This window comes from Sebastes fasciatus, chromosome 22 (assembly GCF_043250625.1).
Source record: "Sebastes fasciatus isolate fSebFas1 chromosome 22, fSebFas1.pri, whole genome shotgun sequence".
Taxonomy (NCBI): Eukaryota; Metazoa; Chordata; class Actinopteri; order Perciformes; family Sebastidae; genus Sebastes; species Sebastes fasciatus.
Genome location: NC_133816.1, coordinates 8,656,945 through 8,680,524, shown reverse-complemented (window position 1 = coordinate 8,680,524; position 23,580 = coordinate 8,656,945). Strand labels below are relative to the sequence as shown.

Here is a 23,580-nt window from a genome sequence, read left to right as displayed (position 1 = left end):
TGAGCAAAGCGCTCCGTCTGGCCAATCAGCAACGTGTGCTCATCTCACACTTTAATTGCTTTGTATGAACTGTGTTTAAATGTTTTTTATTTCTTTCTTTTTAGTAGCACATATTTTTCCACATCTACCACTTTTTCTGATATGTTTTGTTGAATATTCAGTCGTCTAAAAAGAGTGGAGATGCCGGGGATTGAACCCGGGACCTCATACATGCGAAGCATGCGCTCTACCACTGAGCTACATCCCCATTGGACAACATGGTTCCAACGAAACATGATTTTTATACATATCTGTCTCCAATGATGTAATTTTAATGTGTTGTAATGTTAGTTCTATCAATAAAAAAAGGCAGTACTAATATGAAAATGTCACTTTTTTATTAATTTTCTTACAGTGTACAATATCTCAAAATGAAAACATTTTTGCCAACATAACTGTTCATGAACTGGCACTGCCTTTCAATACATTCATTAACAGAGTAAAGTAGGTCAGATATTTACATGCATGTCAATGTAGCTTCTGTTCATGGAGTCATCATTATATCCTTTAAAGATATATAGAGCTTAATGTTGTAGTTTTGCAGTACATTCAACATGATGATTACTACTGATCTATATTTTTTTACTACACACTAGGCCACAATGTAGCCTGACTAACATATGAAATGGCACTTGATGGTAAGTTTGACTCAGTCCCAAACAAGTTAAATATTCAGCACTATCACATTAGATCACATTTGAGAAGCTGAATTAAAATTAAAATTGTGTCTTTTTTTGCCAAAAAAATAACTTTTCTGAGGATCGCTCAATCAATTAATGGACTGTTTCAGCTCCACTGATGTCATTTTGATGTGTTGTAATGTTAGTTATCTCAACAAAAAAAGGCAGTACTAATATGAAAACGTCATTTTTTAATGAATTTTCTTACAGTGTACAATATCTTAAAATGAAAACATTTTTGCAAAACAAAATTGTTCATGAACTGGCACTGCTTTTCAATACATTCATTAACAGAGTAAAGTAGGTCAGATATTTACATGTATGTCAATGTAGCTTCAGTTCATGAGTCATCATTATACCCTTTAAAGATATATAGAGCTTAATGTTGTAGTTTTGCAGTACATTCAACATGATGATTACTACTGATCTATATTTTTACTACACACTATAGGCCACAACGTAGCTTAACTAACATATGAAATGGCACTTGATGGTAAGTTTATTAAGTAATTAAGTAATATTCAGCACTATCACATTAGTTCACATTTGAGAAGCTAAATTAAAATTTTGTCTTTTTTTGCTTAAAAAATAACTTTTCTGTGGATCGTTCAATCAATTAATGGACTCAGCTCTACATATGACATTGAGAACAATATGAACACAGTAATATGTAATAGTAATATCTATTTTTTTTCTGTTTTTACTTTCAGTGTATATTACAAAAAAAAGCAATAAAAAAACACAGAATATACAGCATGCAATAGGCTGACACAATAATACAAAAGTTTGATTTGACAACTTTATAAAAGATAAACTTGTACACAAACATTCAAAATCCAATCCAGTGTACTCCTGCGTATTCATAACAGCTTCATTCATCAATGGCCTTTTTATCCTGATGCTTCAACAGGAAGTGGAATTAAAAACCAGAGCCGTAGCTACAATTGAGGACACTGTTTTCAGTGTTTTTTAGGGGGGGATTTATGGGGTTTTCGTAACCTGAGGGAGTCTATACTCTCCAATTAAAAACTGTTTTATAGGGTGGTTCCAGTATTTTTAGACTACTTTGGCTCCTGGCAGTGTGGAACAGCATTTAGACTTTCATGTTGGGGAAATACAATTCACAGAAAATCTATTTTCACAGCTAATTAGGGGACACATGACCTCAGTACTATTTCCTAAACCTCCCTTGTATTTCATTACTGTTCTCACAGTACAGTCATATCATTGTCCTTGCCTGAACCCCCCTCTTCCTCAGACCAGATGGCACTACCAGAGAACTGCTTTAGATCTACCAACAACCCAGTCCCTCCACTTGCTTCACCTTTACCTTCTCTCACTTTCTCCTCTGTCTGATCCCTTAGACTGGCTTGCTCCCCTGCCTCTGAACTCAACAGACTTGAGTTATCATCTGAAGAGTCACCTCCTTTTCCCTTTGCCTTACCACATTGCTCCTCATCCTCCTCGGCCTCCTCCTCATCCTCCTCCCGGTCATCTCCCTCACTGTCACTCCCCTTGCTACCACCATCCTCCACCTGACCCTCCTCATCTTGGATTTCCTGCATTTCCTCTCCATCTTCATCAGTATCACTTTGAGGCCACAGCTGGACTCCGAGACGCGTCCCCACAGCTAACGCTGCCCCTCTCACCCGGTCCCTGACCCCTCCTTCCTTATACACCATGCGCCGCACCGTATATTTTCCATTGGCCTCCTTGTTCAACTTAATGTACAAGAAGATCAGCAACACAATTAAGCCTACCAGGCAGAAAAAAAGGATCAGCACAGTCAAAGTGTTTGATTCATACTTGACTTCAGCCATGCCTGGAGTGAAGAGAGAGAGAAAGGGGGTTAGCATGGTCAAACATTGGGATTTATTAATTTCTTTGAATGTTTTTGTGTTCAGTGGCACTGTCTCTTGAAGAAATAGTTTGACATTTTGGGGAAAGTGATTATTTGCTCACATCTGAACCAGTTGGGCTATCTCCAGGTCTGAAAGTGAAGCCAATGCTGAAGTGCTTTAAACTTGCATTATTTCTAACAGCCAGCAGGGGGCGACTCCTCTGGTTGCAAAAAGAAGTCTGATTGTATAGAAGTCTATGAGAAAATTACCCTACGTCTCTCTTGATTTATTACCTCAGTAAACATTGTAAACATGAGTTTATGGTCTCAATCGCTAGTTTCAAGTCTTCTTCAATACATGATGATGTTCATTTAGTAAATTATGGTCCCATTTAGAGTCAAATAGACCGTAAATCAGGGGGTGCTTTAGGGCGTGGCTAACGTCGCTACCATGGCATTGTCTGATCTGGGTGTTGTCCGTGTTTTCGTCTTAAAACTTTAACCCTTTCACAGTGTGTTTTCAGTTACAACCTTTTTGGTCGCCTAAATATGTCTTAATCAGCGTTCGGTTGTACTTAGCTCCATGCTCTCGCATCACTTCTGGTTGCAAAATACCAAGATGGTGACGGCCAAAATGCCAAACTCGAGGCGTCAAAACGGCACTTCACAAACCAATGGGTGACGTCACGGTGACTACGTCCACTTATTATATACAGTCTATAGCTAGCCTGGCTCTGTTCAAAGGCTCCAGGCTCAAAGAAACATCCCAGCACATAACCCTCATTAAAACAGCAAATTATCGATTTTACACCTCTATTTTTGGACAGAGCCAAGCTAACTGTTTCCCTCTGTTTTCAGTATTTATGCTAAGCTACGCTAGCTGGCTGTAGCTCCATATTTACCATACAGATATGAGAGTGGTATCGAACTTCTCATCTAGCAAGAAAACAAACATGTTTATTTCCCAAAACGTCAAACGATTCCTTTAATAGAGTTGTGTCTAAAAGGGAGCCCGCAAACTGCGACATCTGATCTGAGATCCACAAAAACTCTTGCGAGACTCGCTGCCCGACGACCTATCCTAACTTGAACTATTCAAGAGCAATGCCAAACCTTAACTATTCAAGAGCAATGCCTAACCTTAACTATTCAAGATCAATATCTAACCTTAACTATTCCAGATCAATGTCTAACCTTAACTATTCAGGGTCAATGCCTAACCTTAATTATTTAAGATCAATGCCTAACCTTAACAATCTTGCAAGAGTTTCCCCAGTTTGCTGGCTCCCTTCTAGCCACTACCATGCTAATCCTAAATTATCAAACTGTAAATCCCACAAAATTGAGACGGATTAGATTTAGAGATATACTTTACCTCCTTAGAAAATTCCCCGCTGAGTAGAAAAATCCCACTGGCTTGGTGTCACAGTTAGGCAGAATGTTGCAGTCAAACTCCCTTTACTTTAAAGCAGTTGTGAAGTTTTTATCAGATCCATTGGTAAATTTGTATCCGGGATCTAGAAAAAAGAAAATTAGAGAATTAAATAACAGTGCATGGTAAACCTTTAGATGGCTTAACGTAAAATATTATCCATTCGGTTAAATTTTGCTGTGGCATTTCAGGTTTAACTGAGAAATGCCAATAATTCTGCCTCCTAGGTGGTATTATATTGCAGAAGCTGCTCAACCTGTAGGTATTGACATTTAATCCTGATACAATTATAATAAAAAAGTTACCATCCACGCTGGCTTAAACGTAGCCAAAGGTTCATAATTGCAAATATACAAACGCACGCTGGAGATGTGACAGGAAGTCTGTATTGCCTCTATCTCATTCGACTTTAAGCTGTGTTGTCTCGAGTGACAGGAAGCTCGCAGACCGCTCGCAGTGTTGCTGGTTTCCTGTAAAAATGATGATTGAACAGCATCAGTCAGCCTGCCATGGGAGGGAACTTTTTTTAGTCATGGTTAATAAGACTCCCAGAGATCAGACAAAAAGTGTTGCATCATAATGTTTAATAAAAATAAATAAAAATACAGAACGTGCAATACATTTTATGAGGATAGATGTATATATATTTAAATAAGAGCAGACAAAACATGAGGCATTTGTATTAAGATTAATTAAGAATAGACAGAAAAGTGTGCAGCATAAACGAGTTAAGAGGATGTTCAAAATATATTTTTAAAAAGCAGGAAATAAACTGTAGAAAAACTTACCCAAAGTTGTGAGAAGATAAAGTTAGTGGTGCCAGAAGACTGAGTTGAGTAATCTAGTGTACTTTTGAACCGTGTGACAGCATATGTGTGAGTGTGTCTGAAGGAGACAGCGAGAAAACGAGAGAGGGGGTGCATGCATGAAATGTGGTGAAGAAAGCTCGCTGCAGACCTTTAGATGTAGGTGGAGGCTGAAGGGGGTTGAGAACACAGATTAAAGACAAAATCAAGCAGGGTGTGGTTGAGAGCACAGATAAGAAAAATGTGCAAGTATTTATGGAAAGAGGAACACAATTGTAATTTTTTCCCCCTGCAAAGTTGACTTACTTTCAGTTTGCGGCACAGGTGCAGGTCACATTAAGTGTATTTTAAGAACGTACTGACGACAATTCCCCAACAGGAAATGTACATGATACAGTATATTCATTTCAACCTTATACAAGCAGTTGTCGATAACACCTCAACTCCACAAAGGGCAGCAGAGGTGAACATGATGTTAGGGTTTGTAAAGAAATCGTACCCTCAAAATTTAGTTTTTAAAGTGGATTCTATAAATGTTTGACATTACACTGGGAAAAAAAAGGAGTCAAAAAGTGTTATATGAACCTAGGACGACCCAATAACTAAACCACGATCCAGATACGGTTTTGATCCATCCAAAGATATTAAGGTTTTTATTATACACGACAGATTTGAACTCAGAAGAGCACATCAACTTCAAACGCTGTGCTCAGCTTACTAATGTGAAACAAGTCGGCCACATCCTGTTTCACTCCAGTGGCCATGGCAGCCACGGCCCCTACACTCGACAAAGACAGCCGTACCAAATCTATCCAGTAATTTTTCACTTTATTACACAGGAGAGGACATAAACATGAGTGTCTGGTGTGCAATCATGAGAAAATTAAAATTTACAGATGGAAAATACCCAACACAGTGTGAAATTCATAGGTTCACAAAATGTGTATTGGTGTTATACAGTCAATTACTACTAGTACAAAAAAGATCCATGGTACTTCTGAAACTCTTCAGTAGAGATTTGCTCCAGCTTGGTCAACTTTTAGCAGCTGGAACATCTTCAGGTCTCACTCAACAGCTGGACTGAGTTCTGGGATTTCCCTGAAGTTGTTTCAAAGTTGATTGCTGAACAGAGTGATTGTTCTAATGTTTTACTGCCCTAATATGAACTACAGTGCAACCATCTTTCATGATACCATCATCAGACACTTTTATGACTGATTGTGGCTTGTGTGCCTCCTCAATGCAACGCTTTGCACAGTCTGCTGAGTTTGGTTTACGTTTTGTCAGACCACAAATTGTTGCAACACAGTCTCACGGCAATTCATGTAATAGTCATGAAAGTTAATCTATTTGTGCACACACACACGAATTTCACTTTTTTTTGTGACGGATTTTTCATGCTTTTTCCTACGAATGTCCAGCAACACGTGACGCACGTGTCAATTTCTGCTCCAGTCTTAAAATATAACTACTTAGTTAGGTTTAGGAAAAGATTGATTTGATAAGGCTTAGGCAACAAACTACTTAGTTAGGCTAAGGGAAAGAGCAACTTGATTAGGCTTAGGCAACAAACTACTTAGTTAGGCTAAGGGAAAGATCATCTTGGTTAGGATTAGGCAACAAACTACTTAGTTAGGTTTAGGCAACAATCTACTTAGTTAGGCTTAGGAATAGATTGACTTGGTTAGGCTTAGGCAACAAATTAGGTTAGGGCAACAAACTACTTAGGCTTTGGAAAATATCGACTTGGTTAGGTTTAAGCAACAAACTACTTAGTTAGGCTTAGGAATAGATTGACTTGGTTAGGCTTAGGCAACAAATTAGGTTAGGGCAACAAACTACTTAGGCTTTGGAAAATATCGACTTGGTTAGGTTTAAGCAACAAACTACTTAGTTAGGCTTAGGAAAAGATCCATAGGCTTAGGCTGCAAAACTACTTAGTTAGTTTTAGGCAACAAAACTACTTAAGCTTAGGAAAAGATCGACTTGGTTAGGTTTAGGCAACAAATTAGGTTTAGGCAACAAACTACTTAGGCTTAGGAAAAGATCGACTTTGTTAGGCTTATGCAACAAAACGATTTAGTTTGATTTAGGCAACAAACTACTTAGCCAGGTTTAGGAAAAGATCGTGGTTCGGGTTAAAATAACTTTGGAAGTGCCGTAACTTAAGTACGGAAGTTACGTGACAAATAAATCAACTTTGACATACGTTTCTATGTACACAAATCAATACGATCAATTTTCGGATGATTTCATGAACTGCTGTGCGACTGGGCTGTATTATTGTCATGTTATTCGTTGACCTGAAGTGGTCTTTCACGCAGGCCAGGCCTGTTATGTCCTACACTGCCCGTCTTGGTTGGTTGCTCAGTTTGTTTAGATGACCTACTAAAGAAAACAGTTCCAACTAATAATGCAGACTGCTGTGCTAATATGAAACTCCAAAACTTTAGAAACCGTCACTTCTCTCTGAAATCTTCAGTCAGCATCGCTTCATTGTAGTTTCTGGAGTGGCATCGACTGTCATCTGTGGGACGTCGTTGTAATTTTAATGATTAAATATCTTAAGAATATTTATAAAGTATGAGAAATTCAGACAACAAATGGCAAAAAAAGCCAGTATAAAATGTGAGAAACCATCAGGGTGTTGCATCCTTTATGGAGGCAATGTGTTTTGTGTGTGTGCATATGTCTATTTAATTAGCAGCAGTCACTTGGCCCAGTCAACACACTCAATATGTAGACTATCCAAAAATAACATGACCTGGTAATTATAAAAAAATACCACAAATATGTGATCAGTTTCTTAGTGTAAGTAAAAAGCCAGTCCATTAATACAAAGGAGGAATGAATGTTTATTGAGTTTTCACAATGTGGTCTCATTTAACCTGCTACTGGTTTTGCAGTTAGTGTTAAGAGGTCAGTGCATAAAGAAATAGAAATCACTTAAGTAATAAAGGGATAAGCTTGATGTGGAATGTACCATTGTTACACGATCATCGACTTATGAAGAAGTAACAGAAAAAAATGCCTCTAAATGTACTGGCAAAAAACACAAAACTAAAATAAAAAAACCTAAAAGATCTTTCCATCTTTTAACACCAATATAAATGCACACTGTAGAAAATGTTTCCAATTTCACCATAACTTCATCTTTCTCGTGGCTGCAAACACTTTTCTGAATAAATCTAGTGTGTTTTGGTGAATAGTGTTAAGTTATATTTGGATGTACTGTATGGAGCACAACTTATATCCTGTGTCCACCGAACAACTCTCATTTTAGCTTAGAGCTCTGAAAAGATGCCGACTAAACCCGAGATCCTGGTTCTTTAGGGGGCAGCCTTACCACACGTCAAAAAAAGAAAAAAGGCTCTGCTGTATTTATATCTTGATGATAATGTGGACAAATATCTGGTCTTGTGATATTACAGGAAACTCCGCAAAGCTCTCTCCTGATAACATGAGGTACAAAATCACAAGTGCTACCTTTTCATTGACTGCAAAGACTACACAGAATTACGATACACATACAAATTCAACTACACTCTCATCAGCTATCAGTCACATAATTCTCACTGTCAAGGTCATGATTTGTGTACCAAAAGATTTCTCTACCGTTAACTTTACACGTGGCGTCCTATAATGAAGCAAACAAGTCACACAATGAAGAACAATTGGGGGGTCCGATATGACATCACAGTTTAGCAGCTTTAACTACCTGATTAAATAGCCCTAATGGTTACATTTGTGAGTGCTTTAGAGAGAGAAATCATATTGGAGGTACTTAATTGCGTTGCTATAGTATGTCAACCTTCATTAAATGCTTTTTTAATCACTACTTTGTGCATTAACTTTGAGGCAATCGTGCCATTGTGACGCCTCCAAAGCCCTTCAAAATTAGCGTGGGGATTTTGCAAAGCTCAAAGCTGCACTGGATGCACCACCAAACAGCTGCTACAACACTCCTTCATATGAAAAACAAAACATTATCTTACTGTCAGAAATCACTCTATACAGATGACACCCCGCTGTCTGCCACAGTCTGGAAAACAATCACAGAAACAAATTGTGGTCTCGTTGTAAGCCACCGTGATTCACAGTTAGCCGCTACCCTTCACTACATTCTTCCACTCGCACAGCTTAAGGTACTGTTGATTCTAGTAAGGCTATGGTCTATGGATTTAGTAAGAATGCCCTCCGAATGTAGTGGTCCTGCGCCTTGCTCATACGTCCCCATCCTCGATCCGAGCCAGCTGCCTCTCCAGCAGCTCGATTCTCTGGCTCTGAGCGAGGACGACAGCACGCAGGGCCTTCATTTCTGCTAACAACTCGTTCAACAAATCGTCCTGAGAGAAGGAGAGAATGAACAAGTCAGTAAACAACTTTGAGCACTAAAAACATTAGTAAGGTCAATGGCCCTGTTCAGACCTGGCATTAACATGCGTCTCGGGTGATTCGATCTCACTTCCCCGCTATACTTGCAAATAAACACGTAGTAAACACATGACCAATACAGCAGACGTTGGGACGTAATAAAATAGGAATGTAAGTAGTAATATCTTTCATATTCGTGAATTTTGGTGCATAAAAATATAAGGTTATTGTCTACTAGCGGACCCCAGGGACCTCTGTGCCGTCGGCACCACTGCCTTTCCCAGGCAACAGTGGGGTACAGAGCTTCAGAGATGAGCGGGCGGGTGTCAGCTCCGTGCAAAGCACCGGAACAAAAACGCGACACATCACGATAGTATGATAATAATGTACTTCACGTGCCTAGTCTGATAGTCTGTAGACTATGTAGCCTATAGATAAGATATACGAATGTTGTCTGAGCGATCGGATGTCAATGCATCCTCAGTGCGTCTTGAGTACGTTCACACCTGTATTTAAAGCTGTCCGCTTGTGATCCGATCACTGAGGACGCATGTTAATACCAGGTCTGAAAAGGACCAATATGTCTCGTTCTGTCGGCTCACCTCTTTCTTCGGCCTCTCAGTATTTCCATCCGTCTCCCTCGTGGCTACTCGTGGCTGTGGCACCTCTTCTTCCGTCTCCTTGGCGGCAGAGCAAGATGTAGATGTAGATGTGGGAGCTGCTGCATTGCCTGCTGAAGGCGGGGCGGCCCCAGTCCCAGAGTCCTGCGAGGCGAGCTTTGGTTTGCCTCTCAGGTTGTCTCTGTGCTTGGATGGATGGGCTGAGTACCCACCGCTCAGAGAGACCAGCAGGGGCGGTGCATCCTGCCCAGCGATCCATTCATCGGCCAGGAGAGCCGGCTCCGAGCCAGCCGTGTCCGGGTAAAGGTCTCCCTGAAACAGATCTGACTGGGGAGGCAAGATGGAGGTAGAAAAGTGTTTTAATTTTATAGTTATGGATAAACGACCTGGGCATGCAGAATTCTTTCAGTTCCTCTTTTTAAATAATACACAATATAAATAGGTTATTTTAAATTGGTTTTACTTTCTAAAGGCTGTGCTTACCTTTCGTGGTACAGTCATAGAAATGGGTTCCACTTTCCTTTCATGCAGTTTGTAGAACCTACAGAAGACCAGGAAATTAGTAATGTTGTTAAAGGATGAGGCTTGCGTATTCATTATTCTTAATATAAACCAACCCCATAAAAAGACAAACACCAAAAACATGTCTCCAAATGCTTTTTCCTTTCTTACAGAAGATGTACATAAAATCCAACACATAGTTTCATTTTAAATAAAGGCTCGCTAACTTCCTATAAAAGCTGGGCACTGTAGGTCTTAGCAAACATTACTCAAACAGGAGTAAATAGTGCATTTGTTGGGGACTATTTTCAGCTGCGGATTAATACACATTTGGTGTGACAGTAAGTACGTCCAGGGTAATGAAAGATGTGTTTTCAATAGATTTTGGACAATAATGGAGCTCTATGGCACAGATGTATAAATTATATGAAGTTTGGCTACACAGGCAATACTTGGTAGGATCATTTTATTGTTGTTTTTGGTCTTTCCATGGACTTAGTTGACAATGAGAAAAATATATATTTCCAGCCCTTTACAAATCTTTTAAAAAGGTACAGTGTGTAGCATTTCAGAGGAACGTTACCGCGGTTTTGCACTCGGCGGCTCATGTTACCGCAGTCTTGGAAAGGGAGGAGTGAGCGGAGGGCTATTCAGTTGGTTGCAATATGCAACCACATCACTATATGCTTCCAAATCCTACACACTGCACCTTTAAAAAGGTGTTATTGATAACAGTTTAATGTAGACGAATCTTTTTTTAAATAATACATCTACAGAGCTTTTAGAAAGGTGCCCAATGAAAGTATGGCTTTTCTAAAAATGAATATGATTGTGAATTAATAATTTTTAAAAATGTTGGCGGGTCAAAAATGAATGTTTGGTTTATCTCTGTGGAAGATATAAGACATTTGGCTCCCACTTCTAAGAAGGCTTGTGAGCCAACAATAAAACGACGTTGGTATCACGTGGTATTTCTGGGTCGTCAGTTAGTGTGGAAAAAACAGATAAATGTCTCAGCTTGACGGTAAGTGCCTGGCAACGACTTGTTGGGAAGTAAATGTAATGGAACGGGAGAGGGAAAATGCGACATCTAGTGGCTGAATGGTATCAATGTTATCAATAGCACCTTTAAAGTAATTAAAAGAATATCATGGAAAACACGACCAAACATATTTACCTGGCAATTTCACACTTGTTGACATCGACACCTCTTTTACTAAGAAAGCCTGCCCCTTTCTGAGGCTCCTTGCTGCTGTGTAAGCTGAGGAAGTGAACATACGGGGATTCGTCTGTCACTTCGAAATACCGGATGGTGCAGTCCCCCTGAAAGCCAGAAGATAATCTAATCAAGACGACTGAACCAAAAATTAATGGGAATAAACACTAATTTTACCATTTGAGTAAATCTGTGTTCTCTCTCCTGAGGTCATACCTTTCCACACAGGTAGACCATGTTTGTGTCAGGGTCATAAAAGGGTAAAAGAACCCCATTACTGGTATCCATCTCCTGTACCGCCACTGGCTCAGAGAGATCCTTCTGTAAACAAAAAAGAAAAGCAAAAAACATTTATATAATAATACAGTATGTACATTCAGCCCACCACACAAAAAACGCTGATATTGGACAATCCTGCAAAACCCCTGATTATGTTCAGTGACACAGTTTAACATGATATCTATCTATACATCTACATGTCCATCTACCACATCGACCTCCACACTCCTACTTTTCATCTTACTATATAACTTACATTGGCACTAAATGTTGGCATTGACCGTCATTCGTGCCCAGAATCGTCCAACAGGAACGTAATTCGTAAGACTCACCGTATCCCACAATGCCATCTGTCTCTCACTCATACGACTGAAGCCTGTGGTCAGGATCTTCCCATCTGAGAGGAACACAGCTCTCATAGGTCTGGTGCCATCATGGACCTTCTCTTTAACCTAGGAGAACAATAAGAGACTGATAAGAGGACTAATGTGGAAGCAACATAACATAGCAACGAGGAAAGACGACAGGATTACTTTACTGTGTGTACATGCATGATGCAGTGTAGTATAACTACTTTTGTATGCATCCGCAAACACGGCAAACAATATGAAATAACCTTGAGGACGGTGCCCCGTCGCGGGTCGATGACACGCAGAGCCTTGTCCTTGCAGACGGTACAGACAGCACTGCCGTCCTTGTTCCAGCAGACGCTGTAGATCATGTCCGGGTGGGCATCTCCCATCTGGTACACGAGCTCCCCCGTGCCCACGTTCCACACACAAATCATATTATCGCAGCCTAGAGAGAGGAAGACACAGCGTCCATCAATTCTTTAAGTGCATAAACGCAGGAACATAAAAGGAGATTGGTCTGAGAGATCTGTTGAGTTTATAAACTAAAAGCATGTCTGATATCTGCGGAGCAATGCCATTAAGAGCTTCAAGAGGAGGATCTGAAATTGAGATGCAAGATGTGTGTAAGTACAGTTCTGAAAACAACAGGAAGCCAGTGTGGGTTTCTGAGGATTGGAGTGATGCGGTCTGATTGATTTAAGAGGCTGCAGACAGAGAACGAAGGATAAACCTTTACAGATGTGAAGTGGGGACACAAGACATTCAAAACCTGAGTGCAGAGACATAGGAGAGGGGCAAAACAGGATTACTTGACTGTAAGGATGAGTCAGTTATCTTAAAAAGGCCCTGAAAAAGGATTTTCCTCAATCAGCTTGTTACGATGAGCAATCCGGTCCTACATAAAGACAACATTTTCTGCCCAAGTTTGACCAGGTGTCACCGGTTTGAACAGGACAGCGTTCAGTTGGAGGGATGATGTCATATACTGTATATAAAGATGGACGACATTACAGCTCCCCAAATGTGAAGCCAAAACATCTCCATCACCCCCTGGTGGCTGGCTGCAGTATAGGTCATAAAGCCCGCCTCCTCCATGTTAGCGGATGGGCCAAATGAAGTCAAAGTACACATCAAATACATTTTTCATAAAGATTGTTTCTGTCATTTTAAGTAGTTCTTATCACGCTGATGTATGTTCAAGTGTTAATTTTTCTGATGAGTTTAGTTTTAATTAGTTATTTGGTATGCCAAGCGTGTTGGAGAGCTACGTTGGCCAACGCAAATTGTCCCTCTCTAGAGCCATTTAGAACAGAGCTAGTGCGTAGTGTGTGTGTACGTGGGATGTGAGTGGTGAAGCAAAAGAGAGAGAGAGAGCGGCGGCGGCGACGGCAGCAAGTAACGTTATCGACTCCGGCCCAAGCAGGAAAAGTTAACAGAGTTTGGTTTGTCCGTTCCGGGCTACTGTTGAAACATGGCGGTGCAACATGGCGGACTCCGTGGCGAGGAGACCTGCTCCGTATGTAGATATAAACGGATTCAAACTGCTCTTGTCATGGCTGCTACTGAGGTAATTCCGGTTTATTTCACTCCGTTAGGAACCTTCCTAAGCAAAAAGGACTATTCGAACGTGACCATGGTCTGCAAGCACACGCCTTCCTTTTTGTTTTTTATGTAAATGTATGTAAAACAACATATAATTGGTCTCGTTGCAGGGTGGTAGTTTGATTCATGCTCTCTACAGTGCACACGGGTAAAAGAGCAGTGTCTCATCAAGTCATATCTCAGCAGTCACGCACAATCCAAGTAATGTCTTTGCAACCAATCATGGGGCACAAAAACGTGATAAAGGACGTTACCTGCGGTCAGGAGGATATTGAAGGCAGTTGGGTGCCAAGCCAGGATTCCCACTCTTTTACTGTGTCCCTCCAGGGTCACAATGGGCTCCGTCATCGGGCTCGTCAGGCCCCCGTCTGGAATCTGCCACACCTTCAAACAACCACACAGAGCAGATATATATATTTGGGAATGTGATCCATTCGGGTGCATACTGATGTCTTATGTGATGCATTTGTATATAATAGCTGATTTTTTAGGGAGAAATAGTCTTCAGGCAGAGCAAGGAGGAAATGTTGAAAGCCGTTATTTGGTCCTAATTTCTGCTCTCATGAAGTTTGAAACCAGTCAGCGTTTTAAACCATCACACTCAACTAAATATAGTCTTTTAAACAGACGTTTTTTCTTGCTCTGGATTAGTTCAACATTATGACAAGTACTCTTATTTGCTTTCTTGCCGAGAGTTAGATGAGAAGATTGATACCACTCATGCCTGTCTTTTCATATATGAAAATGGAAAATGGAAAATGGAATATGTGTATTTGCCAAGATGTCAAACTGTCCTTTAAGGTTCCCTAAATTGAGCCCTTGGCCTTGAGTTAAACCCGGAAATGAGTTAGCATTTTAGCACTTCTGGTTCCCTCGTCTGGAAGTCAATGGTTTTTTTTAATGTTTTTTTTGTTAGCTGCCTGAAGTAAGGTCTGCGGTTAACACAAGTTTAAGAGAATTTTGTTGTACGATATAAAATATGTCAGTAAATATCCCACTTGTGAATTTTTAAGCTTTTTTATGTCTTAAAGAAGGCGGTTGCTAACAAGTGGCTAAATGAGACTACAAAACGTCATCACGCAGACTCGTCCGCCTTCACAGCCTCGTTGTGTATAGTCACACACACGTGACCGTGATGTAGTTCATTTATAGCCTAACATTAGCTTTTCACTTGTGGTGATTGCATTCATGCTTCAAAAATCATAAAACTGGTGTTAATTTGTGGAGATTATTTTACTGAACAAAATGTGTAAGTATCATAAACGTTTGTTCGCCACAGTGCCTATTGTCTGCAATAATCCAAAACCCAAAGGATTCCTGTTGGCTTTTTGTCGAGGGAACCAGTGTGATGCTAACTTCCTGGTTGGCCGATAACAATATGTCATCCCTGCACCACTCTAAACCACTATTATTGTTGGAATGAAAAATGGCTTTGAAACAGCATTTACATCATGGGCCACTAAAACACCAGCATCTCTTTAATAGCAACAACAATACTTCCTTTAACTGAAGAAACCACTGCAGGTGTCAGAGGTCTATTTTATACGACTGTGGTAATGGTGACCTTTGTCATAGGCGACAGCGGCAAACACCAATAACTGATAAAGGGCCACAAAACCACTAGCGCACGAGCTTGACAAACCTTGAAAGTGTTGACCTACCTTCACTGTGCAGTCCTCTGAGGCACTTGCAATGATGTTGTCGTCATGAGGAGACCACTGGATGTCCAGCACCGGTGCTGCATGGCCGCACACTGTGGGACAGGACTGATCAATTCTGCCGCTCTGTGGGAGAAAAACAGAAAGTTAAAGAGGACCTATTATGCTTTTGTGCTTTTTCCCTTTCCTTTAGTGCGTTATATAGTTTTTTGTGCATGTAAAAGGTCTGCAAAGTTACAAAGCCCAAAGTCTACGCCAAAGGGAGTTACTTTCCCCCACAGAAACACTGCTCCTGAACTGCCTGAAACACCTCGCTTTAAGTCCTGCTTTTCTTCCGTAACGTGGTGATGTCACCGAGTAAGACATTTGCATAATACCTGCTTAGTGGCTAGTTTGGCACGCCCTCAAACAAATTTAGTTAGAGCAAAGCGGAGTCCAAAGAGTGTAGTTTGCTTGACCAATCACAACAGAGTGGGCCAGCTGACCAATCAGAGCAGACTGGACTTTTCGGGAGGGCGGGGTTAGGTGCTCAAACAGAGCGTTTCAGACAGAGGGTGAAAAGAGGTGATGCAGCACAGCCGGTATGAGAAAAAAAAAAAAGTTTTTTGAACATTTAAGCACGTAAACATGTTCTAGTAGAAACCCAAAATACAAGTACGCCCCTGAAAATAAGCATAATAGGTCTTCTTTAAGACACTGTGCCTGCTGGCTAGAGAAACTTTAAAACATTATAGGAATGTAACCTTTGTCCACTATTTGTCTTGGAACTGTAAAAGTGCTGAACATTCATTAGCCAGACATGGAACGAGGCATCAAAGACTTGCTGACATTTTGCTTTAGGTAGCAGAGTGGAATATAGGAAACAAGATAGAGGCTTTTAAAAGCTATTGATCCACTGTTTATCTGACGCTGAATGTAATGCAGAGGGGGAGTTGAACCTTGCTGATCGGAACAACGAGGAAGGCCCCTCCTCCGCCGGCTTCGATGATGACAGCGATGAACTTGGGGTTGACCGCGCAGAGGGGAGTGTCCCACGTCACGCGGGACACTCGGACATCGTCGATGCAGTGCTCGGCTTTCCACGCCTGGGCGAAGACGTGGCGGAATTTGCTCTGCCTGACCACACCTCGCCGGAAAGACATGTCTGTGGAGGGAAAAAAAAGACAGAGGAATTATGTTGCACATTCAGCTGAAAACAAGACAAATACCAGAAAATATTCACATTTAAGAAGCTGGAATCAGAACTTTTACTTTTTTTTTCTTTAAAAAATGACTTAAACCGATTAATCGATTATCAAAATAGTTGGTGGTTAATTTAATAGTTGACAACTAATAGATTAACTGTTGCAGCTATTCATGATTACTGAAAACATGGATGATGCACAAAGACTGAGTTGACTATTCACAAAAGAAACAAAAAACTTTTGGGCTTTAAGCATATATTTTCTTACTTCTGATATTCTGAATTTTACAGATGAATGTGAATTATTTGAAAGTATATGGCAGTACTTATAATAACTGAGTTTTTTTCTTTTAAGTCTTGTTATACTTTTTGGTGTTTGATCTGTGGAATCCCATGTTGGGGATGGGCTAAATGTTTGGAAATAAAAGCTATACACACATGCTAAATGATGGCTTTTCCATTCCCTTAAAAAGTGGAAACATTTTATGGCTTTCTGCATCTGCGTCCAGAACAATTAACATCTTTGTACTTTCAGTTATTTTCCAGGTTATTCAGCAACATCTTTAGTTTGTCAAGCAAGAGAGAGAAATGTGGTTGTCAAAAACAACAGGCAAATTCTTTCATTGAGCCCTGCCATGATTATACTAATATAGTGATTGGAGATCTGAATATTTTTATATATCCTGGATCATACTTGTATCTTTGTCTTCCTGACCCAGGTCATCTCTCTAAGCACATACACACACCCATATAACACACACCCTTCCACACCCTGACCTCCGACCCTTCACCACATTTATTTTTATTTAAATTAATTAATTTATTTTACTTTAATTCTTTGGATTGTTTAAGTATGTGTCCTCCCTTTTTCTCTGAATTCAATTGAAATTACAGTTTAAGATGAAGTCTTGTTTCGTTTTTTTGTGTTTTCTTTCTCCCCCCTTGTTTTAAGTTGTGAAATTTTGTGTAAAAACAAAGAGACAGCTGTAAAATGAAAATACAGTGGTAAAGAATGTGATGATGATTGTATAAGTTGCTGAAACTGCAATAAAAACTAAGTTAAACCCCCCCCAAAAAAACAACAGGCAAATTCTTTCACACTGGGAGAGCCTGGCCTGAAAAGTACAGTCAGGCTCCAGTGGACAAAAGGGCATGATCCAGCCTGAAACCAAAACATGCTGTGTTAGTGAGGGGGGAAGGGGTTTGGGCAGTCAGTCAGAGCTGCTGTGAGCCAGTAACTCTATATGCATCTACCTAATGATTCACAGTTGTCAAAGCAAACTGTATTTTAGCAGGTATGCAGGCTCCATTTCCTCCAGTAGCTATCATAAAACTGCTCCACATCCATGTTTTATGGATGTTTTACAATGTTATTTTCAGGTATTGTCTTATTTATTGTAGTATTTATTTATCAACTGTACTATTTATAGATTTTAAGGGCTGAGAGAGAGCCAGGTTAAAATGCATTTCACTGTACTTTTAAATGCATATGACAAATAAACTTGAAACTTGCTTTGTGTAGTAGAGCACCAAAACTGCATTGGTATTTACATCTGTGTTGCTAAACAGTGCTCTCCTATTAATAATAATACATTTTATTTATATAGCGCTTTTCTGGATACTCAAAGACAGATAAAATTATCATAAAAACAATGACATCATAAAAAAAAAAAAATCCTGCTATATTGTTACAGAATATCACCACAGTATTTTTTTATGCTGGTTGGTTTCTATTGTTGTCTGCGCACAATAAGAGGAAGCTTTTTTGAAAAACAAACAAAGGACGTGCAAGCAATCAGACACTTCAAGGATCATTTCTCGAGTACATACAATAAGCATACCTGGCTTTTCGACCTTCTCCTAATTGGGGGGAAAAAGGGATCACCAAAGATCTCGGGCGTGACAAGAGGAGGCCAATAAAATAATCCTCCGCCTCCAGCAGCAGCAGTAACTTAATCCTCTCCTGTGTCCAGGCACGCGTTCACGTCGACTGCGTAGACCTATAACGAAAACACGTCCATTAGAATGAAACACCCAGTCGTGCTATTACCACATTTGCAGCTATTCCCATGTTTGGTTGGTGCGTAATTACGCATAAAAGCCTTTAACCTGACAGCGCATGATATATATATATCTACATTAACTGGTGCTCGATGGTGATGGTGATGGTGATGGAGAGAATAAATGCAGACGGTGTTCGCCCTCGTCTCCGTTTGCAAACGACTGATTTCAAGAGAGGAGCAGGATCCCAGACACTTCCGCTCATGGACGGGATATATCAAAGACACGCAGGGAGTCAAGAGGGAAATCATCATCCGTCTACATCCGGATTCCGGGCCCGCCAGACCGGATGTGAGTATACTAGTGGAGCAGATAACATACATGTTTCAGTCAAATCGTGCAAATAGTGAAACAAGCACCACATTTGGCATGATGATTGCTGAGGGGTCACTAAGCAAATATAAACGACTGGCCACTTGGAAATTCAAGATGGCGGCCATTTTTCAAGATAGCCAGCCATAAATGAAGCACTGATCGGAAGATCGACGGTTCGATCCCCGGCTCCTCCAAAGTGTCCTCGGGCAAGATACTGAATCTCAAATTGCAGTGTGTGGCTAAATGAAATGCAGAGTTCCAGTAGTGTACTCAACTGGTAACTGGTGTTAAGAAATGAAACTGTTACTGTATCACAGACAGACATATGGCAACCACATAACCTCATTTGCATGAGAAGTAATAGACAAAGAGTTTCATTTATTTTAGTTTAGTTAGATGGGAGTTCAGGATACAAGGATATAATACAAGGATACAAAAGTTTATGCATAAATAAACAAGTTATCAATGCGATGATATTCTTAGTTTGCTGTCTCTATCCTGTAGTAAAATATACTAAAAATAAATATCAAATTAAGAAAGAAGATAGAAATTATAACTTAACATATAACAGGCCATAATATTACAATATAAGAAGACAGACCAAGCATATTCTAACTGTTGTTGTTTTCTTTCCCAACCATACAGAATGGATCGTAATGTTAGGAGGAGGGGGGATAGCCGTCCTAGCCTCTTTGACACAGAGGAAGCAAAAAAAATTAGGAGGGAGAACAGGCCATGGGTTTTGGGGAAGAACCACAGGAACCAGAGATTGCGGTGCAGGCAGGAGAGGTCGAGGAGCTGGTTTGGTTGCCAGGAGATGTGGCTCAAGAGCTGCAAGTAGAGGCAGTCTAAGACCAGCAGATTGAGCCACTGACGGGTTCAGTCTGTTTCCTTATTTTTTTGTCTACCAAAATGTAATATAAGAGTACCATACCAGGTTATTACCTCACTAGGTTAAGTGTTTATTAACTCACCGACTAGCGACGGTTGCATTAATCATCACCGGGAGCTGGATAGTGCTCATCTGCCGAGCTGGGTGTATCTTGCTCAGGAGCTAAATTAGAACAAATACAGAGAGAACACGTATGAACATGTAATATTGACGTTTTATGTTTCCACAAAGGCATAACATATTTCTGCAGTTGATGCATTTTCATGATCGATGAAATAGGATGTGCCAACACTTTGTTTCAGACTCAAGGGCTTTTCATACCCCACACGACACATTTACACTAACACAAGTGTGTGTGGGAGTTCTTTGTTGATGTAGCAAACACTACTGCATCTCTGGGAACACTAAGCCCTGAGGGAACATGCACATAAATTCCCCTCAGATAAATGAGAAAGCTTTAAAAAGAAATGGAAGACTTTGTATCCTTTATATAAATAAAGTAGTAAAGATGAATATTCTTCATTCTAGCAATGCATCAGCACATTAGATTGCTTGTTTTTTTTTTATTATCATTTTGCATACCTATGAAAATCATCTGATCACAGCTGATGTTAGCGATGCATTACTAATTTGCTACACAGGAACTTTGAGGAACTATTGCAGGTCCTTCCTTCCTGCAGCTGTCAGACTCCACAACCAGCACTGCTCCCAGTAGACCACTTACACTTACACACCAAAAAACTGACAATAACCTGATATTTTCAGGTGGAATTTCATTTCATTCTGTGCAATATAATTTTCCACTTGTGCAATTTTGTTAATAGTCTGTTTATTGCCAATACTGTATATACTGCTCCTATTTTTTATACTTCCTTCTATTTAAATGGTTCATATTTTGTTACACTTTGTTTAGCTCTTTTTTTTACTGTGTTAGCTGATGCATCTGGATTTTGCACTATCCCCTTTGCTGCTGTACACTGCAAATTTCCCCACTGCGGGACTAATAAAGGAATATCTTATCTTATAAGTGTCTTGATTAATGAACCTCTGTGTCTATTACTTCTCATGCAAATGAGATTATGCAACATTTGGTTGCCATTTGTCTGTCTGTGATAAGATAAGATAAGATATTCATTATATATAGCCACTGTGGCAGGTGGCCGAAAAAGTTCCCTTCCAACACAGCCTAAATAAGCGTAGTTATATATCAGCTAGCTGGTTATGAATGGAGAATTGACTTTCATAATAAGCCTGCTAGCATGTTAGCTCGCAACCAATGTAGTAAAACCACATATTTCCAATAGTTGAAAATAATATTATAATATTAAAACTTCGAGACAAAGTAATTGTAATTAACCTACCCAAAAAATATAGCGAAAACGATGTCGGTTTGGACAAACTCCCGGTGCTCAGAGGACTTGACCGTAGACGTCCAGAGGAGTTGACATTTAACTGACGTCAATTACTGGTGGGTGGCGTCCGGCGCAATCTTGGTAGTTCTAAAGATTATGATTGGTCCAATCTTGGTAGGTGCAACGAAATGTGATTGGCTCTCGTAATTCTTGGTAGTCGAACGGCATCTGATTGGTCAAATCTTGGTAGTGGAGCGGCTTCTGATTGGTCAAATCTTGGTAGCTCTAAAGATTATGATTGGTCAAATCTTGGTAGGTGCGACGAAAGGTGATTGGCTGTCGTAATTCTTGGTAGTGGGGCGGCCTCTGATTGGTCGAATATTGGTAGTGGGGCGGCCTCTGATTGGTCAAATCTTGGTAGCTCTAAAGATTATGATTGGTCAAATCTTGGTAGGTGCAACGAAGGTGATTGGCTGTCGTAATTCTTGGTAGTGGGGCGGCCTGTGATTGGTCAAATCTTGCTAGATTCTTGGTAGCAGATAATAATACATACAGTGCACTTTCATAGACTAAGCTACTGTTGTTACCCTGCACTATATTCAGTTTTAACAGCTTTCTTCATCTCCTTGTATTTTTATATCTGTATTATCTATCTATCTATCTATCTATCTATCTATCTATCTATCTATCTATCTATCTATCTATCTATCTATCTATCTATCTATCTATCTATCTATCTAGCCATAGACAACGCGATTGGCTCTCACCTGATTGATTTGCTCGACCAACAAGAGACAGAGAGCCTGGATGGACCGTGGCCTGGACACAGGAGAGGATTAAATTCATAGATATAATAAAGTTACTGCTTCTGGCGGCGGGTTATTTTATTGGGCTCTTCTTATCAAGTCTTTGGTAATCCATGAAGAGGTCGAAAGCCAGGTAACGTTATGCTATTTTACTCTAAAATGTTAACCTTGAACGTGTTGTACATAATGGTTGTGCATGGACCTTTAGCACCACCCAGTGTTCATTATGCCACAAGGCAGGTTTATTACTTATCCTCCAGGAAAGTAGTGTTGTGAAGTCTGTTCGCAGGAGGTGACACAACATCAACCACCACACACAAAAGTTATATGACAATTCTCAAAAAAATATTCATAAATAGTCGTATTTATCAGAATGTATCAAATGTATCGTTTAAATAAATATGTGGTTTTGTATGCAACAGGTGGCTCCGTGGCGCAATGGATAGCGCATTGGACTTCTAGGCTTGAATGTGAAGGGATTCAAAGGTTGTGGGTTCGAGTCCCACCGGAGTCGTGTTTTTCTTTCGCGCTGGTTCTTTTATTATTTAGTAGAATCATATAGACTCGCAAAAAATGCAATTTGTGAAAAATCAAAACTTCACAATATACAGTTTTAGTCTGTGTAAACTGAGGTTTTTCTTTCATTTGCATCATAAGGTAGATAACAAGCCTGAAACCAACGTCAACATTCCCATCTATAGTGAATGCGCACTAAACATTGAACTATAGTTTTAATATAATTTTATGTCAATCTATTTGACATTATGCATAAACTATATATGATAAGTAGTAAAACATAATCAACTGATTGTATGAAGTTAGCAAGACACAATCGAGTTGGTTTCCGATTGTATCCTTCAGAATAAAAGACATTCCCAGGATAAAAATAGAGTGCACTACAGTAACAGCTATTATCAGTTCATTTACTGGTAATGTACTATTAATTATACGTAAACGGATGCATTTATGAATATAGAACTATATAGTACATCATTTATATTTCGATGGCCTTTGACTGAGACGACCATTATGACTTGTTTTTATGTCAGTACATGTCACAGCCTAAGAGACAACCACAACAACACATAATAGATGTAACTCACACTCTGCCTTTTATCTACTCTTCTACTTCATGGTTGTTTTTTTAAGTTGTATTTATTATTGAATTGACGCTTTGGCAATATTGTTCACCTGACAGTCATGATCAATAAAGCAAAATTGAATTGAATTGAATGTGGCAAATATTACTGATACAATGTACATACAGAGAGAGAGAGAGAGAGAGAGAGAGAGAGAGAGAGAGAGAGAGAGAGAGAGAGAGAGAGAGAGAGAGAGAGAGAGAGAGAGAGAGAGAGAGAGAGAGAGAGATGTCCACCAATCGGAAGGTCGATGGTTCGATCCCCGGCTGCTCCGGGTCACATGTCGATGTGTCCTTGATTAGACACTTAACCCCAAATTGCTCCCGAAGGCATAGCCATCGGTGTGTGAATGAGTGTTTAGATTAGATCTTGATGGGCAAAGTTGGCACCTTAGTAGCCTCTGCCATCAGTGTGTGAATGGGTGAATACTGA

At 39.9% G+C, this 23,580-nt stretch overlaps 1 protein-coding gene, 2 long non-coding RNA genes and 2 other non-coding genes across 6 annotated transcripts; 2 read left to right on the top strand and 3 right to left on the bottom strand.

Annotated features, from left to right (window-relative positions):
• Window positions 1–175: 175 nt before the first annotated feature.
• On the bottom strand, window positions 176–247 carry trnaa-cgc (transfer RNA alanine (anticodon CGC)). The gene has a single exon. It is a non-coding gene; the product is annotated as a tRNA-Ala (tRNA).
• Window positions 248–355: 108 nt separating this feature from the next.
• Window positions 356–4,974, bottom strand: LOC141760326 (uncharacterized). The gene is made up of 4 exons (XR_012592330.1): window positions 4,780–4,974; window positions 4,354–4,495; window positions 3,935–4,076; window positions 356–2,541 (listed from the first exon to the last, which is right to left on the bottom strand). It is a non-coding gene; the product is annotated as an uncharacterized LOC141760326 (long non-coding RNA).
• A 2,658-nt stretch (window positions 4,975–7,632) lies between these two features.
• Window positions 7,633–20,009, bottom strand: coro1b (coronin, actin binding protein, 1B). 2 transcript variants are annotated; one of them, XM_074622997.1, is made up of 12 exons: window positions 19,934–20,009; window positions 18,425–18,583; window positions 16,339–16,544; window positions 15,404–15,526; window positions 13,997–14,126; window positions 12,404–12,585; window positions 12,120–12,239; window positions 11,725–11,829; window positions 11,470–11,615; window positions 10,275–10,332; window positions 9,774–10,118; window positions 7,633–9,143 (listed from the first exon to the last, which is right to left on the bottom strand). In XM_074622997.1, the coding sequence occupies exons 3-12, from the start codon at window positions 16,540–16,542 to the stop codon at window positions 9,021–9,023; spliced, it is 1,536 nt and encodes a 511-aa protein (XP_074479098.1). In that variant the 5' UTR covers window positions 16,543–16,544; window positions 18,425–18,583; window positions 19,934–20,009; the 3' UTR covers window positions 7,633–9,020. The 2 variants fall into 2 exon arrangements, with proteins under 2 accessions (XP_074479098.1, XP_074479097.1); XM_074622996.1 differs by lacking the exon at window positions 19,934–20,009 and adding an exon at window positions 18,722–18,870.
• Window positions 18,798–22,142, top strand: LOC141760329 (uncharacterized). Its single transcript, XR_012592333.1, has 2 exons — window positions 18,798–18,935; window positions 21,945–22,142. It is a non-coding gene; the product is annotated as an uncharacterized LOC141760329 (long non-coding RNA).
• Window positions 22,143–22,433: 291 nt separating this feature from the next.
• trnar-ucu (transfer RNA arginine (anticodon UCU)) lies at window positions 22,434–22,523 on the top strand. Its single transcript is given in 2 exon segments — window positions 22,434–22,470; window positions 22,488–22,523. It is a non-coding gene; the product is annotated as a tRNA-Arg (tRNA).
• Window positions 22,524–23,580: the final 1,057 nt, after the last annotated feature.